The sequence below is a fragment of the Oncorhynchus masou genome, chromosome 9, assembly GCF_036934945.1.
Source record: "Oncorhynchus masou masou isolate Uvic2021 chromosome 9, UVic_Omas_1.1, whole genome shotgun sequence".
Classification (NCBI taxonomy): Eukaryota; Metazoa; Chordata; class Actinopteri; order Salmoniformes; family Salmonidae; genus Oncorhynchus; species Oncorhynchus masou.
In genome coordinates this window covers 84,675,200-84,692,699 of record NC_088220.1, presented here as the reverse complement: position 1 = coordinate 84,692,699, position 17,500 = coordinate 84,675,200, and the positions used below count along the sequence as shown (strand labels likewise).

At 47.3% G+C, this 17,500-nt stretch overlaps 1 protein-coding gene across 4 annotated transcripts in view; it reads left to right on the top strand.

Moving 5' to 3' along the window:
* Nucleotides 1-17,500, top strand: part of LOC135546707 (muscleblind-like protein 1) — an 89,508-nt gene that overhangs the window by 40,445 nt on the left and 31,563 nt on the right. For all 4 annotated transcript variants that reach the window (XM_064975339.1, XM_064975338.1, XM_064975337.1 and 1 more), the window contains exon 3: nucleotides 14,517-14,734. In XM_064975339.1, the coding sequence (XP_064831411.1) occupies nucleotides 14,517-14,734 (218 nt within the window). The remainder of the gene's footprint in view (nucleotides 1-14,516; nucleotides 14,735-17,500) is intronic.

The window sequence follows — 17,500 nt, the reverse complement described above, 5'->3', positions numbered from 1 at the left end:
TCCACTTCTAACCCTCACACCCTCTCTCCACTTCTAACCCTCACACCCTCTCTCTACTTCTAACCCTCACACCCTCTCTCTACTTCTAACTCTCACACCCTCTCTCTACTTCTAAGCCTCACACCCTCTCTCTACTTCTAACTCTCACACCCTCTCTCTACTTCTAACTCTCACACCCTCTCTCTACTTCTAACTCTCACACCCTCTCTCTACTTCTAACTCTCACACCCTCTCTCTACTTCTAACTCTCACACCCTCTCTCCACTTCTAACCCTCACACCCTCTCTCTACTTCTAACCCTCACACCCTCTCTCTACTTCTAACTCTCACACCCTCTCTCCACTTCTAACTCTCACACCCTCTCTCTACTTCTAACCCTCACACCCTCTCTCTACTTCTAACTCTCACACCCTCTCTTCTTCTTCCCCATTTCTCCCTCTTTACCTCCCTCTCCTCTCAGCGTTGGCGTTTTAATATCAGGCAAGTTTCTCAGCTGAGGGGGATGTAAATTAAATCTTGGGGCTGAATGCTGATGATGCTTTATATTAGACAGAGAGAACGCCAACGGACAGCCCACATCACAATTGGTTAGGAGCCAGGCTACAGTACATTCTCTATGTTAAGACAGATAGACTGGTCTATTTGTGTTCAATACAGGAAGACAACAAACCAAGCTACCATTCAACTCTTGCACAACTCTCAATAGTGTTACAACAAAGATCCTAGATGGCTGTCCTTCTTCATTGCACAAAGGAATAACCTCAACCAAATTCCAAAGACTGCTGACATCCAGTGGAAGCATTAGGAACTGAACACAAGATCATAAGAAATATTGTTTCCCAATGAGAACTCACTGAACAGACAGAGACCTCAACAACAACAATAAATTCTGAACGGTTAGTCCTCTGGGTTTTGCCTGCTACATAAGTTATGTTATACTCACAGACATGATTCAAACAGTTTTAGAAACTTCAGAGTGTTTTCTATCCAAATCTACTAATAATATGCATATCTTATATTCTTGGCATGTGTAGGAGGAAGTTGAAATTGGGCACGCTATTTATCCAAAAGTGAAAATGCTGCCCCCTATACCTTAAGAAGTTAAACCCGAAATTAACAACATGGGTTTTGTCTTTATAAATGTGTATACGCCTAACACAGGGAGAGTCAGATGGGTTCTATTTGGGAGCCTTAGACAGGAACTCTCACAGGTAGCGCCTGAGGAGACGCTGGTGGTCGGATGGGACTGGAACTCTCACAGGTAGAGCCTGAGGAGACGCTGGTGGTCGGAGGGGACTGGAACTCTCACAGGTAGAGCCTGAGGAGACGCTGGTGGTCGGAAGGGACTGGAACTCTCACAGGTAGAGCCTGAGGAGACGCTGGTGGTCGGAGGGGACTGGAACTGTACAATGGATTTTTCCAAAGACAGAAATGGGGAAGAGCCTCATTCAGGCTCAGTGGGGGGTGTTAAGGGACATCATTAATCAGTTTGACCTAGTGGATGTTTGGAGAACTAAACATCCCAACACCAGACAGTATACATGGGTGAAGGTTTTTGGGGCTAGGGTGAGTGCAGCCCAACACCAGACACTATACATGGGTGAAGGTCTTTGGGGCTAGGGTGAGTGCAGCCCAACACCAGAAACTATACATGGGTGAAGGTCTTTGGGGCTAGGGTGAGTGCAGCCCAACACCAGACAGTATACATGGGTGAAGGTTTTTGGGGCTAGGATGAGTGCAGCCCGTCTTGATCGGGTTTACATGTCCAGGAATCAGAGCAACAGGCTGCTGGGCGCTACCATTCTCCCGGTGGGGTTTTCAGATCATCACATAACCATGGCTCGGCTGTCTATTTCACCAGGGCCTCGGCAGGCATCTTATTGGAAGTTCAATGTAAAGCTCTTACAAGATGCCACTTTTTGCTCAGGTTTCCAGACCTTTTGGGAAAGATGGGGGCAGCGAAGAGAGGAGTATGAGTCTCTGAGTCAATGGTGGGATGTGGGGAAAGTCCAAATTCGGCTTTTCTGTCAACAGCATACAGCTCTCTCATCCTCAGAGGCTAGGAGAGTATTGGGGGAACTAGAGCGTTGTATTAGTGAGATAGAGGTAGAGATGGTGGGGCAAGGCAATGTAGGCTTCCAGGCTAATTTAGCCAAATTACGTAGGGACCTGGGCAGGTTTTTCCAGGTTAAAGCAAAGGGAGCACTTGTAAGAGCTAGGTTCTCCAAGCTCAAGGAGATGGATGCTCCCAGCTCCTCCTTCTTGGGTTTGGAAAGACAGAGTGGTGAAGCCAAGGGTATGCATTGTCTCTGTTATGTGGTCCATGGGGGGATAGGGCTCCTCCTCTGCTTCCAGGGGGTTTGCAGTGGGGTTGTGAAGGCTTATAGTATTGGGGGTGTACCTGGGCTCGGAGAAGTGGGTAAGGAAGAACTGGGAGGGGCTGTCACAGGCAGTGGTGTCTAGACTGGCCAGGTGGAGATGGCTCCGGTCCCAAGTGTCATATAGAGGGAGGGTGCTGAAAATTAACAACCTGGTGGCATCTTCCCTGTGGCATAAACTGTCTGTCCTCAATGCTCGCAGACCTGCAACGCAAGCTGGTGGACTTCTTCTGGTTGGACCATCACTGGCTGAAGGCAGCAGTGTTGTACATGACCATTCACGAAGGAGGACAGGGCCTGGTAGAACTGGAGAGCAGGATGGCTGTTTTCAGGCTAAAGGCGGTGCAGAGACTGCTGTACCATGCCAATGTTGCCTGGATGGAGCCAGCAGGCTTGCTGCTGAGGAGAGCTGGCGGTTTAGGGTTGGACCTACAGCTGTTCCTCATGAAGCTGGAGAGGCTGAGTACAGCAGGTCTCTCAGATTTTTTACTCTGCAGTGCTGAGGGCCTGGCAGCTGCTAAGGCCCATACGAGAAGGGGGTGTGGAGCCTGGGCTATGGGTGTGGGTGGAGCCTATATTCCACAACCCAGCCAATCCTTTGAGATCTGTTCAGTCGGCCACCCTGCAGATGCAACTGATGGCAGTGGGTTTACAAAGGCTGGGTGACCTGAGACTGCTGGGAGAGGAGGGGTGGAAAACCCTGTAAGTCTTGGTACAACAAACAGGAATAATGTCTCTTAAGCTGCTGGAGAGATTCCTGGAGGAGGTCCAAAAGGCACAGGAGGCTAGTGAGATCAGATCTAGGACCAAGTTAGTGAGATCAGATCAAGGATCAGGTTGGTGAGATCAGATCTGGCACCAGGTTAGTGAGATCAGATCTGGGACCAAGCTAGGAGTCAGTGGGATGTTTCAGTGGGATGTTTCGTCCTGGTTGAGACCATTACTAATCTAATCAAATCAAACGTTATTTGTCAAATGCGCAGAAAACTGCAAGTGTAGACCTTAGCGTGAAACACTTACTTACAAGCCCAACAGTGCAGTTCAAGAAGAGTTAATAAAAATTTTACCAAATAAACTAAAATAAAAAAAGTATAAAAACTACCACAAAAAAAGTAACAATAACGAGGCTATATGCAGGGGGTACCGGTACCGAGTCAATGTGGAGGCTGTATGCAGGGGGTACTGGTACAGAGTCAATGTGGAGGCTGTATGCAGGGGGTACCGGTACCGAGTCAATGTGGAGGCTATATTACCGAGTCAATGTGGAGGCTATATACAGGGTGTTACGGTACAGAGTCAATGTGGAGGCTATATACAGGGTATTACGGTACAGAGTCAATGTGGAGACTATATACAGGGGGTACCGGTACAGAGTCAATGTGGAGACTATTTACAGGGGGTACCGGTACAGAGTCAATGTGGAGGCTATATTACCGAGTCAATGTGGAGGCTATATACAGGGTGTTACGGTACAGAGTCAATGTGGAGGCTATATACAGGGTATTACGGTACAGAGTCAATGTGGAGGCTATATACAGGGGGTACCGGTACAGAGTCAATGTGGAGGCTATATGCAGGGGGTACGGTACCGAGTCAATGTGGAGGCTATATTACCGAGTCAATGTGGAGGCTATATACAGGGTGTTACGGTACAGAGTCAATGTGGAGGCTATATACAGGGTATTACGGTACAGAGTCAATGTGGAGGCTATATACAGGGGGTACCGGTACAGAGTCAATGTGGAGGCTATATGCAGGGGGTACCGGTACCGAGTCAATGTGGAGGCTATATTACCGAGTCAATGTGGAGGCTATATACAGGGTGTTACGGTACAGAGTCAATGTGGAGGCTATACACAGGGTATTACAGTACAGAGTCAATGTGGAGACTATATACAGGGTGTTACGGTACAGGGTCAATGTGGAGACTATTTACAGGGGGTACCGGTACAGAGTCAATGTGGAGGCTGTATGCAGGGGTACTGGTACAGAGTCAATGTGGAGGCTATATACAGGGTATTACAGTACAGAGTCAATGTGGAGACTATATACAGGGTGTTACGGTACAGAGTCAATGTGGAGACTATTTACAGGGGTACCGGTACAGAGTGAATGTGGAGGCTGTATGCAGGGGGTACTGGTACAGAGTCAATGTGGAGGCTGTATGCAGGGGTACCGGTACCGAGTCAATGTGGAGGCTATATTACCGAGTCAATGTGGAGGCTATATACAGGGTGTTACGGTACAGAGTCAATGTGGAGGCTATATACAGGGTATTACAGTACAGAGTCAATGTGGAGACTATATACAGGGTGTTACGGTACAGAGTCAATGTGGAGACTATTTACAGGGGGTACCGGTACAGAGTCAATGTGGAGGCTGTATGCAGGGGGTACTGGTACAGAGTCAATGTGGAGGCTATATACAGGGTATTACAGTACAGAGTCAATGTGGAGACTATATACAGGGTGTTACGGTACAGAGTCAATGTGGAGACTATTTACAGGGGGTACCGGTACAGAGTGAATGTGGAGGCTGTATGCAGGGGGTACTGGTACAGAGTCAATGTGGAGGCTGTATGCAGGGGGTACCGGTACCGAGTCAATGTGGAGGCTATATTACCGAGTCAATGTGGAGGCTATATACAGGGTGTTACGGTACAGAGTCAATGTGGAGGCTATATACAGGGTATTACAGTACAGAGTCAATGTGGAGACTATATACAGGGTGTTACGGTACAGAGTCAATGTGGAGACTATTTACAGGGGGTACCGGTACAGAGTCAATGTGGAGGCTGTATGCAGGGGGTACTGGTACAGAGTCAATGTGGAGGCTATATACAGGGGGTACCGGTGCAGAGTCAATGTGGAGGCTATATACAGGGGGTACTGGTACAGAGTCAATGTGGAGGCTATATACAGGGTGTTACGGTACAGAGTCAATGTGGAGGCTATATACAGGGTATTACGGTACAGGGTCAATGTGGAGGCTAAATACTGGGGGTACCGATACAGAGTCAATGTGGAGGCTATATACAGGGTGTTACGGTGCAGAGTCAATGTGGAGGCTAAATACTGGGGGTACCGGTACAGAGTCAATGTGGAGGCTATATACAGGGTATTACGGTACAGGGTCAATGTGGAGGCTAAATACTGGGGGTACCGATACAGAGTCAATGTGGAGGCTATATACAGGGTGTTACGGTGCAGAGTCAATGTGGAGGCTAAATACTGGGGGTACCGGTACAGAGTCAATGTGGAGGCTAAATACTGGGGGTACCGGTACAGAGTCAATGTGGAGGCTATATGCATGGTAATTAGTACACATAGGTAGGGGTGAAGTGGCTATGCATAGATAATAATCAGCGAGCAGCAGTGTGCAAAATAAACTGAGAGGGGTGGTCTCTCTCCTCCTGGCTGAGGTGAACCTTCACTCTCTTCTTGGCTGAGGTGAACCTTCTCTCTCCTCCTGGCTGAGGTGAACCTTCTCTCTCCTCCTGGCTGAGGTGAACCTTCTCTCTCTTCCTGGCTGAGTTGAACTTTCTCTCTCCTCCTGGCTGAGGTGAACCTTCTCTCTCCTTCTGGCTGAGGTGAACCTTCTCTCTCCTCCTGACTGAGGTGAACCTTCACTCTCCTCCTGACTGAGGTGAACCTTCTCTCTCCTCCTGGCTGAGGTGAACCTTCTCTCTCCTCCTGGCTGGGGTGAACCTACTCTCTCTTCCTGGCTGAGGTGAACCTTCTCTCTCCTCCTGGCTGAGGTGAACCTTCTCTCTCCTCCTGGCTGAGGTGAACCTTCTCTCTCTTCCTGGCTGAGTTGAACCTTCTCTCTCCTCCTGGCTGAGGTGAACCTTCTCTCTCCTTCTGGCTGAGGTGAACCTTCTCTCTCCTCCTGACTGAGGTGAACCTTCTCTCTCCTCCTGACTGAGGTGAACCTTCTCTCTCCTCCTGGCTGAGGTGAACCTTCTCTCTCCTCCTGGCTGGGGTGAACCTACTCTCTCTTCCTGGCTGAGGTGAACATTCTCTCTCCTCCTGGCTGAGGTGAACCTTCTCTCTCCTCCTGGCTGAAAAGGTCTCCCTCTCTTCTCCTGGATGAGACTGTCTCCCTCTCCTCTTGGATGAGACTGTCTCCCTCTCCTCCTGGAAAAGACTGTCTCCCTCTCTCCTGCTGGATGAGACTGTCTCCCTCTCTCCTCCTGGATGAGACTGTCTCCCATTCCTCGTGGATGAGACTGTCTCCCCCTCCTCCTGGATGAGACTGTCTCCCTCTCCTCCTGGATGAGACTGTCTCCCCCTCCTCCTGGATGAGACTGTCTCCCTCTGTCCTCCTGGATGAGACTGTCTTCCTCTCTCCTCCTGGCTGAGACTGTCTCCCACTATCCTCCTGGATGAGACTGTCTCCCTCTCTCCTCCTGGATGACACTGTCTCCCCCTCTCCTGCTGGTAGAGACTGTCTCCCCCTCTCATCCTGGATTAGACTGTCTCCCCCCTCCTCCTGGATGAGACTGTCTCCCTCTGTCCTCCTGGATGAGACTCTCTCCCTCTCTCCTTCTGGATGAGACTGTCTCCCTCTCTCCTCCTGGATGAGACTGTCTCCCTCTTTCCTCCTGGATGAGACTGTCTCCCTCTCCTCCTGGATGAGACCATCTCCCTCTCCTCCTGGATGAGACTGTCTCCCTCTCCTCCTGGATGAGACTGTCTCCCTCTGTCCTCCTGGATGAGACTCTCTCCCTCTCTCCTCCTGGATGAGACCATCTCCCTCTCCTCCTGGATGAGACTGTCTCCCTCTCCTCCTGGATGAGACTGTCTCCCTCTGTCCTCCTGGATGAGACTCTCTCCCTCTCTCCTCCTGGATGAGACTGTCTCCCTCTCTCCTCCTGGATGAGACGGTCTCCCTCTTTCCTCCTGGATGAGACTGTCTCCCCCTCCTCCTGGATGAGACCATCTCCCCCTCCTCCTGGATGAGACCATCTCCCCCTCCTCCTGGATGAGACCGTCTCCCTCTCCTCCTGGATGAGACTGTCTCCCTCTCCTCCTGGATGAGACTGTCTCCCTCTCCTCCTGGATGAGACTGTCTCCCTCTCCTCCTGGATGAGACTGTCTCCCTCTCCTCCTGGATGAGACTGTCTCCCTCTCTCCTCCTGGATGAGACTGACTCCCTCTCTCCTCCTAGATGAGACTGTCACCTCTCTCCTCCTGGATGAGACTGTCTCGCTCTCCTCCTGGATGATACTGTCTCCCTCTCTCCTCCTGGTGGAGAAGTTCTGTCTCACAGAGGAATCTGTGGCTGAGGTCAGAGAGAACCTGCTACGTCAGCCAGTACAGACTCGGCATGTCACGCGCAGGGAATGCAGCGGTCTGCTTGAACTGGTGCCAGTATCTCTCTACAACCCTAACAATGCTCTAAGACACACTCATATGCGCACACACACAAACAATTAATATCACCACACAGATGGAGATGAGACTCGTCCCACTATGTGTGAGTGAATAGCATACTGTAGGAAACAGGAGCAGGCATCAAGAGAACACTGCCCCTTTCTCTCCTTCTGTCTCCCTTTCTATATATCTTGTTCTGTCTCTCTCCTTTTGTCTCCATTTCTTTCTTGTACTGTCTACCTTTCTCTGTTGTTCTATCCCTCTCTGTCTCTCTCTCTCCCTTTCTCTAACTCTTGTTCTGTCACTCTCTCTCTCTAACTCTTGTTCTGTCTCTCTCTCTCCCTCTCTCTAACTCTTGTTCTGTCTCCCTCCCTCTCTCTAACTCTTGTTCTGTCACTCTCTCTCTCTAACTCTTGTTCTGTCCCTCTCTCTCTCCCTTTCTCTAACTCTTGTTCTGTCTCCCTCTCTCTCTCTAACTCTTGTTCTGTCTCCCTCTCTCTCTAACTCTTGTTCTGTCCCTCTCTCTCTCTCCCTCTCTCTAACTCTTGTTCTGTCTCCCTCCCTCTCTCTAACTCTTGTTCTGTCTCCCTCTCTCTCTAACTCTTGTTCTGTCCTTCTCTCTCTCCCTTTCTCTAACTCTTGTTCTGTCACTCTCTCTCTCTAACTCTTGTTCTGTCCCTCTCTCTCTCCCTTTCTCTAACTCTTGTTCTGTCTCCCTCTCTCTCAATTCAATTCAATTCAATTCAATTCAAGGGGCTTTATTGGCATGGGAAACATATGTTAACATTGCCAAAGCAAGTAAGGTATATAATATATAAAGTGAAATAAACAATAAAAATTAACAGTAGACATCACACATACAGAAGTTTCAAAACAATAAAGACATTACAAATGTCATATTATATATATATACAGTGTTTTTACAATGTGCAAATGGTAAAGGACACAAGATAAAATAAATAAGCATAGATATGTGTTGTATTTACAATGGTGCGTGTTCTTCACTGGTTGCCCTTTTCTCGTGGCCACAGGTCACAAATCTTGCTGCTCTGATGGCACACTGTGGAATTTCACCCAGTAGATATGGGAGTTTTTCAAAATTGGATTTGTTTTCGAATTCCTGGATGAGACTTTGTGGATCTGTGTAATCTGAGGGAAATATGTCTCTCTAATATGGTCATACATTGGGCAGGAGGTTAGGAAGTGCAGCTCAGTTTCCACCTCATTTTGTGGGCAGTGAGCACATAGCCTGTCTTCCCTTGAGAGCCATGTCTGCCTACGGCGGCCTTTCTCAATAGCAAGGCTATGCTCGCTGAGTCTGTACATAGTCAAAGCTTTCCTTAATTTTGGGTCAGTCACAGTGGTCAGGTATTCTGCCGCTGTGTACTCTCTGTGTAGGGCCAAATAGCATTCTAGTTTGCTCTGTTTTTTTGTTAATTCTTTCCAATGTGTCAAGTAATTATCTTTTTGTTTTCTCATGATTTGGTTGGGTCTAATTGTGCTGCTGTCATGGGGCTCTGTAGGGTGTGTTTGTGAACAGAGCCCCAGGACCAGCTTGCTTAGGGGACTCTTCTCCAGGTTCATCTCTCTGTAGGTGATGGCTTTGTTGTGGAAGGTTTGGGAATCGCTTCCTTTTAGGTGGTTATAGAATTGAACTGCTCTTTTCTGGATTTTGATAATTAGTGGGTATCGGCCTAATTCTGCTCTGCATGCATTATTTGGTGTTCTACGTTGTACACTGAGGATATTTTTGCAGAATTCTGCGTGCAGAGTCTCAATTTGGTGTTTGTCCCATTTTGTGAAGTCTTGGTTGGTGAGCGGACCCCAGACCTCACAACCATAAAGGGCAATGGGCTCTATGACTGATTCAAGTATTTTTAGCCAAATCCTAATTGGTATGTTGAAATTTATGTTCCTTTTGATGGCATAGAATGCCCTTCTTGCCTTGTCTCTCAGATCGTTCACAGCTTTGTGGAAGTTACCTGTGGAGCTGATGTTTAGGCCAAGGTATGTATAGTTTTTTGTGTGCTCTAGGGCAACAGTGTCTAGATGGAATTTGTATTTGTGGTCCTGGTGACTGGACCTTTTTGGAACACCATTATTTTGGTCTTACTGAGATTTACTGTCAGGGCCCAGGTCTGACAGAATCTGTGCATAAGATCTAGGTGCTGCTGTAGGCCCTCCTTGGTTGGTGACAGAAGCACCAGATCATCAGCAAACAGCAGACATTTGACTTCAGATTCTAGTAGGGTGAGGCCGGGTGCTGCAGACTTTTCTAGTGCCCAGCGCCAGTTCGTTGATATATATGTTGAAGAGGGTGGGGCTTAAGCTGCATCCCTGTCTAACCCTACGACCCTGTGTGAAGAAATGTGTGTGTTTTTGCCAATTTTAACCGCACACTTGTTGTTTGTGTACATGGATTTTATGATGTCGTATGTTTTACCCCCAACACCACTTTCCATCAGTTTGTATAGCAGACCCTCATGCCAAATTGAGTCGAAGGCTTTTTTGAAATCAACAAAGCATGAGAAGACTTTGCCTTTGTTTTGGTTTGTTTGGTTGTCAATTAGGGTGTGCAGGGTGAATACATGGTCTGTTGTACGGTAATTTGGTAAAAAGCCAATTTGACATTTGCTCAGTACATTGTTTTCATTGAGGAAGTGTACGAGTCTGCTGTTAATGAAAATGCAGAGGATTTTCCCAAGGTTACTGTTGACGCATCTCTCTCTAACTCTTGTTCTGTCTCCCTCTCTCTCTAACTCTTGTTCTGTCCCTCTCTCTCTCTCCCTCTCTCTAACTCTTGTTCTGTCTCCCTCCCTCTCTCTAACTCTTGTTCTGTCTCCCTCTCTCTCTAACTCTTGTTCTGTCCTTCTCTCTCTCCCTTTCTCTAACTCTTGTTCTGTCTCCCTCTCTCTCTCTAACTCTTGTTCTGTCCCTCTCTCTCTCCCTTTCTCTAACTCGTGTTCTGTCCCTCTCTCTCTCTCCCTTTCTCTAACTCTTGTTCTGTCCCTCTATCTCTCTCCCTTTCTCTAACTCTTGTTCTGTCCCCCTCTCTCTCTCTCTCTTTCTCTAACTCTTGTTCTGTCTCCCTCTCTCTAACTCTTGTTCTGTCCCTCTCTCTCTCTCTCTCTCTCTCCCTTTCTCTAACTCGTGTTCTGTCCCTCTCTCTCTCTCCCTTTCTCGAACTCTTGTTCTGTCCCTCTATCTCTCTCCCTTTCTCTAACTCTTGTTCTGTCCCCCCTCTCTCTCTCTCTTTCTGTAACTCTTGTTCTGTCCCTCTCTCTCTCTCCCTTTCTCTAATTCTTGTTCTGTCCCCCTCTTTCTCTCTCTCTTTCTCTAACTCTTGTTCTGTCCCCCTCTTTCTCTCTCTTTCTCTAACTCTTGTTCTGTCCCTCTCTCTCTCTCTCTCCCTTTCTCTAACTCGTGTTCTGTCCCTCTCTCTCTCTCCCTTTCTCGAACTCTTGTTCTGTCCCTCTATCTCTCGCTCTCCCTTTCTCTAACTCTTGTTCTGTCCCCCTCTTTCTCTCTCTCTTTCTGTAACTCTTGTTCTGTCACTCTCTCTCTCTCCCTTTCTCTAATTCTTGTTATGTCCCCCTCTTTCTCTCTCTCTTTCTCTAACTCTTGTTCTGTCCCTCTCTCTCTCTCCCTTTCTCTAAATCTTGTTCTGTCCCTCTCTCTCTCTCTCTCCCTTTCTCGAACTCTTGTTCTGTCCCTCTATCTCTCTCCCTTTCTCAAACTCTTGTTCTGTCCCTCTATCTCTCGCTCTCCGTTTCTCTAACTCTTGTTCTGTCCCCCTCTTTCTCTCTCTCTTTCTGTAACTCTTGTTCTGTCCCTCTCTCTCTCTCTCCCTTTCTCTAATTCTTGTTATGTCCCCCTCTTTCTCTCTCTCTTTCTCTAACTCTTGTTCTGTCCCTCTCTCTCTCTCCCTTTCTCTAACTCTTGTTCTGTCCCTCTCTCTCTCTCTCTCCCTTTCTCGAACTCTTGTTCTGTCCCTCTATCTCTCTCCCTTTCTCGAACTCTTGTTCTGTCCCCCTCTCTCTCTCTCTCTTTCTGTAACTCTTGTTCTGTCCCTCTCTCTCTCTCCCTTTCTCTAATTCTTGTTCAGTCCCCAACTTTCTCTCTCTCTTTCTCTAACTCTTGTTCTGTCCCTCTCTCTCTCCCTTTCTCTAACTCTTGTTCTGTCCCTCTCTCTCTCTCTCCCTTTCTCTAACTCTTGTTCTGTCCCTCTCTCTCTCCCTTTCTCTAATTCTTGTTCTGTCCCTCTCTCTCTCTCCCTTTCTCTAACTCTTGTTCTGTCCCTCTCTCTCTCCCTCTCTCTAACTCTTGTTCTGTCTCCCTCTCTCTCTAACTCTTGTTCTGTCCCTCTCTCTCTCCCTTTCTCTAACTCGTGTTCTGTCCCTCTCTCTCTCTCCCTTTCTCGAACTCTTGTTCTGTCCCTCTATCTCTCTCCCTTTCTCTAACTCTTGTTCTGTCCCCCTCTCTCTCTCTCTCTTTCTCTAACTCGTGTTCTGTCCCTCTTTCTCTCTCTCCCTTTCTCGAACTCTTGTTCTGTCCCTCTATCTCTCTCCCTTTCTCTAATTCTTGTTCTGTCCCCCTCTTTCTCTCTCTCTTTCTCTAACTCTTGTTCTGTCCCTCTCTCTCTCTCCCTTTCTCTAACTCTTGTTCTGTCCCTCTCTCTCTCTCTCCCTTTCTCTAACTCTTGTTCTGTCCCTCTCTCTCTCCCTCTCTCTAACTCTTGTTCTGTCTCCCTCTCTCTAACTCTTGTTCTGTCCCTCTCTCTCCCTCTCTCTAACTCTTGTTCTGTCTCCCTCTCTCTCTCTAACTCTTGTTCTGTCCTTCTCGCTCCCTATCTCTAACTCTTGTTCTGTCTCCCTCTCTCTCTAACTCGTGTTCTGTCCCTCTCTCTCTCTCCCTTTCTCGAACTCTTGTTCTGTCCCTCTATCTCTCTCCCTTTCTCTAACTCTTGTTCTGTCCCCCTCTCTCTCTCTCTCTTTCTGTAACTCTTGTTCTGTCCCTCTCTCTCTCTCCCTTTCTCTAACTCGTGTTCTGTCCCTCTCTCTCTCTCTCCCTTTCTCGAACTCTTGTTCTGTCCCTCTCTCTCTCTCCCTCTCTCGAACTCTTGTTCTGTCCCTCTATCTCTCTCCCTTTCTCTAATTCTTGTTCTGTCCCCCTCTTTCTCTCTCTCTTTCTCTAACTCTTGTTCTGTCCCTCTCTCTCTCTCCCTTTCTCTAACTCTTGTTCTGTCCCTCTCTCTCTCTCTCCCTTTCTCGAACTCTTGTTCTGTCCCTCTATCTCTCTCCCTTTCTCTAATTCTTGTTCTGTCCCCCTCTCTCTCTCTCTTTCTGTAACTCTTGTTCTGTCCCTCTCTCTCCCTTTCTCTTACTCTTATTCTGTCCCTCTCTCTCACTCCCTTTCTCTAAGTCTTGTTCTGTCCCTCTATCTCTCTCCCTTTCTCTAACTCTTGTTCTGTCCCTCTCTCTCTCTCTCTCTCTTTCTGTAACTCTTGTTCTGTCCCTCTCTCTTTCTCTCTTTCTTGTTCTGTCCCCCTCTCTCTCCCTTTCTCTAACTCTTGTTCTGTCCCTCTCTCTCTCCCTCTCTCTAACTCTTGTTCTGTCTCCCTCTCTCTCTCTAACTCTTGTTCTGTCCCTCTCTCTCTCCCTCTCTCTAACTCTTGTTCTGTCTCCCTCTCTCTCTAACTCTTGTTCTGTCTCCCTCTCTCTCTCTAACTCCTTTCTTTCCCCCTCTCTCTCTCCCTTTCTCTAACTCTTGTTCTGTCTCTCTCTGTATTTCACTTCTCTTCAGTCCTCACCTGGGTCACACTTATTTTGGATAGTCTAGATAGTCCTTTAGAGCGCTCTACCAATTGCCATACTATCAAAAAAATGTATCTGTTTGCTAAGGTTACAATTAAGGTTGTGGTAAGTTTAGAAGAAGGGTTAGGTTTACAATGAAGCTTAGGGTTAGGGTTAGAACAAGGGTTAGGGTTAGAACAAGGGTTAGGGTTAGGGTTAGAACAAGGGTTCGTGTTAGGGTTAGAACAAGGGTTAGGGTTAGGGTTAGAACAAGGGTTAGGGTTAGAACAAGGGTTACGGTTAGGGTTAGAACAAGGGTTAGGGTTAGGGTTAGAACAAGGGTTAGGGTTAGGGTTAGAACAAGGGTTATGGTTAGGGTTAGAACAAGGGTTAAGGTTAGGGTTAGAACAAGGGTTAGGGTTAGGGTTAAGGTTAGGGTTAGAACAAGGGTTAGGGTTAAGGTTAGGGTTAGAACAAGGGTTAGGGTTAGGTTAGGGTTAGAACAAGGGTTAGGGTTAGAACAAGGGTTAGGGTTAAGGTTAGGGTTAGAACAAGGGCTGGGTTTGGACAAGGGTGAGGGTTAGAACAAGGGTTAGGGTTAGAACAAGGGTTAGGGTTAGAACAAGGGTTAGGGTTAAGGTTAGGGTTAGAACAAGGGTTAGGGTTAGAATAAGGGTTAGTGCTAGAATAAGGGTTAGTGTTAGAATAAGGTTTAAGGTTAAGGTTAGGGTTAGAACAAGGGTTAGGGTTAGAACAAGGGTTAGGGTTAGAACAAGGGTTAGGGTTAGAACAAGGGTTAAGGTTAAAGTTTAGAAAAAGGGTTAAGGTTTAAGGTTTAGAAAAAGATGAGGTTAGATAGTTAGTTGGAATGTTACAACATCTACAGATGGACTATACAAATAAAGAGTTAATATCTTGGTCCTCTGAGACTGACTGAATATCTTCGCATTGTGCTTCTCTTGACTCCGTACAGCCGGTCCCCATGTTCTCTGTGACGCCCGGCCTTGCCTCCAATGCCAGTCCTGCTGCGGTGGCCGCTGCGTTTAACCCCTACTTGGGCCCGGTGTTGCACGGCCTGATGCCTTCTGAGATCATGTCCAGCGCCCCGGTCCTGGTGACCAGTAGCCCCAACGTCTCCATGCCCTCTGCTGCTGCCGCACAGAAACTCATGAGGACAGACAGACTGGAGGTGGGTTGTAGAAACAAACACACAGGAACTCATGAGGACAGACAGACTGGAGGTGGGTTGTAGAAACAAACAGAACAGGAACTCATGAGGACAGACAGACTGGAGGTGGGTTGTAGAAACAAACAGAACAGGAACTCATGAGGACAGACAGACTGGAGGTGGGTTGTAGAAACAAACACACAGGAACACATGAGGACAGACAGACTGGAGGTGGGTTGTAGAAACAAACACACAGAAACTCATGAGGACAGACAGACTGGAGGTGGGTTGTAGAAACAAACAAACAGGAACTCATGAGGACAGACAGACTGGAGGTGGGTTGTAGAAACAAACACACAGGAACTCATGTGGACAGACAGACTGGAGGTGGGTTGTAGAAACAAACACACAGAAACTCATGAGGACAGACAGACTGGAGGTGGGTTGTAGAAACAAACACACAGGAACTCATGTGGACAGACAGACTGGAGGTGAGTTGTAGAAACAAACACACAGGAACTCATGAGGACAGACAGACTGGAGGTGGGTTGTAGAAACAAACACACAGGAACTCATGAGGACAGACAGACTGGAGGTGGGTTGTAGAAACAAACAGAACAGGAACTCATGTGGACAGACAGACTGGAGGTGGGTTGTAGAAACAAACAGAACAGGAACTCATGAGGACAGACAGACTGGAGGTGGGTTGTAGAAACAAACACACAGAAACTCATGAGGACAGACAGACTGGAGGTGGGTTGTAGAAACAAACACACAGGAACTCATGAGGACAGACAGACTGGAGGTGGGTTGTAGAAACAAACACACAGGAACTCATGAGGACAGACAGACTGGAGGTGGGTTGTAGAAACAAACACACAGAAACTCATGAGGGCAGACAGACTGGAGGTGGGTTGTAGAAACAAACACACAGGAACTCATGAGGACAGACAGACTGGAGGTGGGTTGTAGAAACAAACACACAGGAACTCATGAGGACAGACAGACTGGAGGTGGGTTGTAGAAACAAACACACAGAAACTCATGAGGATAGACAGACTGGAGGTGAGTTGTAGAAACAAACAGAACAGGAACTCATGAGGACAGACAGACTGGAGGTGGGTTGTAGAAACAAACACACAGGAACTCATGTGGACAGACAGACTGGAGGTGGGTTGTAGAAACAAACACACAGAAACTCATGAGGACAGACAGACTGGAGGTGGGTTGTAGAAACAAACAGAACAGGAACTCATGAGGACAGACAGACTGGAGGTGGGTTGTAGAAACAAACAGAACAGGAACTCATGAGGACAGACAGACTGGAGGTGGGTTGTAGAAACAAACACACAGGAACTCATGAGGACAGACAGACTGGAGGTGGGTTGTAGAAACAAACAGAACAGGAACTCATGAGGACAGACAGACTGGAGGTGGTTTGTAGAAACAAACACACAGGAACTCATGAGGACAGACAGACTGGAGGTGTGTTGTAGAAACAAACAGAGCAGGAACTCATGAGGACAGACAGACTGGAGGTGGGTTGTAGAAACAAACACACAGGAACTCATGAGGACAGACAGACTGGAGGTGGGTTGTAGAAACAAACAGAACAGGAACTCATGAGGACAGACAGACTGGAGGTGGGTTGTAGAAACAAACACACAGGAACTCATGAGGACAGACAGACTGGAGGTGGGTTGTAGAAACAAACAGAACAGGAACTCATGAGGACAGACAGACTGGAGGTGGGTTGTAGAAACAAACACACAGGAACTCATGAGGACAGACAGACTGGAGGTGGGTTGTAGAAACAAACAGAACAGGAACTCATGAGGACAGACAGACTGGAGGTGAGTTGTAGAAACAAACACACAGGAACTCATGAGGACAGACAGACTGGAGGTGGGTTGTAGAAACAAACACACAGGAACTCATGAGGACAGACAGACTGGAGGTGGGTTGTAGAAACAAACAGAACAGGAACTCATGAGGACAGACAGACTGGAGTTGAGTTGTAGAAACAAACACACATGAACACATGAGGACAGACAGACTGGAGGTGGGTTGTAGAAACAAACAGAACAGGAACTCATGAGGACAGACAGACTGGAGGTGGGTTGTAGAAACAAACACACAGGAACTCATGAGGACAGACAGACTGGAGGTGGGTTGTAGAAACAAACACACAGTAACTCATGAGGACAGACAGACTGGAGGTGGGTTGTAGAAACAAACAGAACAGGAACTCATGAGGACAGACAGACTGGAGGTGGGTTGTAGAAACAAACAGAACAGGAACTCATGAGGACAGACAGACTGGAGGTGGGTTGTAGAAACAAACACACAGGAACTCATGAGGACAGACAGACTGGAGGTGAGTTGTACTAACAAACAGAACAGAGACTCTGACTCAACCTGATGCTGTTCTCTGCACCCTAGCACTTGATTTATCAAAACACAACTCTTGATTTATCTCTTGATTTATCAAAACACAACTCTTGATTTATCAAAACACAACTCTTGATTTATCAAAACACAACTCTTGATTTATCAAAACACAACTCTTGATTTATCAAAACACAACTCTTGATTTATCTCTTGATTTATCAAAACACAACTCTTGATTTATCAAAACACAACTCTTGATGTATCAAAACACAACTCTTGATTTATCAAAACACAACTCTTGATTTATCAAAACACAACTCTTGATTTATCAAAACACAACTCTTGATTTATCAAAACACAGTTCGCATGGTTTCCCAAGTCTACAGTGGCTGTTAC